At 36.3% G+C, this 1,569-nt stretch overlaps 1 protein-coding gene across 4 annotated transcripts in view; it reads left to right on the forward strand.

Annotated features, from left to right (window-relative positions):
• Positions 1–1,569, forward strand: part of GTF2H1 (general transcription factor IIH subunit 1) — a 31,294-nt gene that overhangs the window by 16,173 nt on the left and 13,552 nt on the right. For all 4 annotated transcript variants that reach the window (XM_006022004.3, XM_025202112.1, XM_025202111.1 and 1 more), the window contains one exon: positions 1,030–1,160. In XM_006022004.3, coding sequence (XP_006022066.1) covers positions 1,030–1,160 — 131 coding nt within the window. The remainder of the gene's footprint in view (positions 1–1,029; positions 1,161–1,569) is intronic.

Genomic DNA, 1,569 nt, shown 5'->3' on the forward strand with positions numbered 1-1,569 from the left:
CCTCTGTTTTGAGATGGTGGTGGTTCTGATCCTACTTGCATCAGTTCTATACAAGTATAACTCCTTTACATGGGGATAACTGTGATGAAGCAGACCCTGTTTTCTCCATCAGTATCCTACAATTTTTTTTCTTTATTCTTTGGATTTGTTACTTCAGCCACCTTCCTCGACACGCTGGTATGTGGCCTTTCAGTTCTAAGAAGCATAGCTTTGTACATGGAAAGCTTTTTTATTTTAAAATAAACTTCCTGTTTGACTTCCCTTCCCTCTCCATTTTAGACAATACTGCCAGATAGCGGTACACAGAAATTCTGAAAGATGATATTTAAAGTCTAAAGTAACAATGAATATAAAAATTACCATGTTTTTGGTCCCTTTTCTTATTTTTAGGTTCACTTTAAGTTTGTTTAAAGAGTCCTTGTTACCTTAATGTTAAGCCAGCAGCTTATGCCACAAACAGGTGTGGACATGCATGAAATATGTCAAGCATCTTCTACATAATACCTAGAACAGAACAATTAACTAGTATCTGAGTAAAGATCAATATAATTTGTCTTGCATTGTAAACCATATTCCTAAAAAAGGTGACAAGGTGGTTTTTTTAAGGGGTTTTGATTATTTTTCCTTCCCAATAGCTTGTTAGTGAAACTTGAGTAGATAACTGCAATTATGTTAAAAAAAGAAAAATTGAAATCCAGCAAACAGTTTTCAAGCAGATAGACTTAGTATTTACATAGAGCACTACAAGTTCAAACTTGTGTAAAAATCAATTCTCCCATATGCATGTTTGAGGCTGGGAAGTACTACCCCCATATTGCTGATGAAGAATTGGAGGGGGTGGAGAGAAGTGAGTTGCCCAAGGCTACACAAGTCTGGGGAGTGGGCAGCCTTAGGAACTCAGAGAGCACTGGAAGCCAGGAGTCCTCTCAGGCATACTGTAATGCTATTTATTCAGCAAAATTCAAGAAGTAGGAAATGCAGACTGAGAATTAGAAAAACATAATAAATTGTTAATTACTTTTCTTGCAGGGTTATGGTGTTGCCTCTGCACCATCCACATCAAACTCATCAAAATCGATAAAAGAAAATAGCAATGCTGCCATTATAAAACGCTTTAACCATCACAGTGCCATGGTTCTTGCAGCTGGGCTCAGAAAACAGTAAGTTTTAGCATAGGAAGACTATGTTAGAACCGGGGATTAACTTAAATCTTGACAGCACTGCAAATGTAAATAAGTCCCAAATTTCAGTTAATCAATTTCTTCAATCAATTTCTTCTCTTAACTAGAAGCATGTAGACTATTCTGAACTAAAAATAAAGCTATTTGGGCTTATATTTTTTTTATTCTTTAAAACTCATTCAACTTCTGGGGCCATGTTGGGTACCAAACAGTTTGAATTATGTTGTCTGTGTCCCGGAAGGTATAACAGGGCTCCAAGTGAAAACTCCCTCCTTTCCTTTTCTACTTGGTGTAATGTGGATTTTTGTCACGTTTTAAGATATTGTCCCTTACATAATAGACAGCCAAATTAACCTCATGCAAACAATGAAATGCAATGAAGGAAAGA

The sequence above is a fragment of the Alligator sinensis genome, unplaced genomic scaffold, assembly GCF_000455745.1.
Source record: "Alligator sinensis unplaced genomic scaffold, ASM45574v1 scaffold983_1, whole genome shotgun sequence".
Lineage (NCBI taxonomy): Eukaryota > Metazoa > Chordata > Crocodylia > Alligatoridae > Alligator > Alligator sinensis.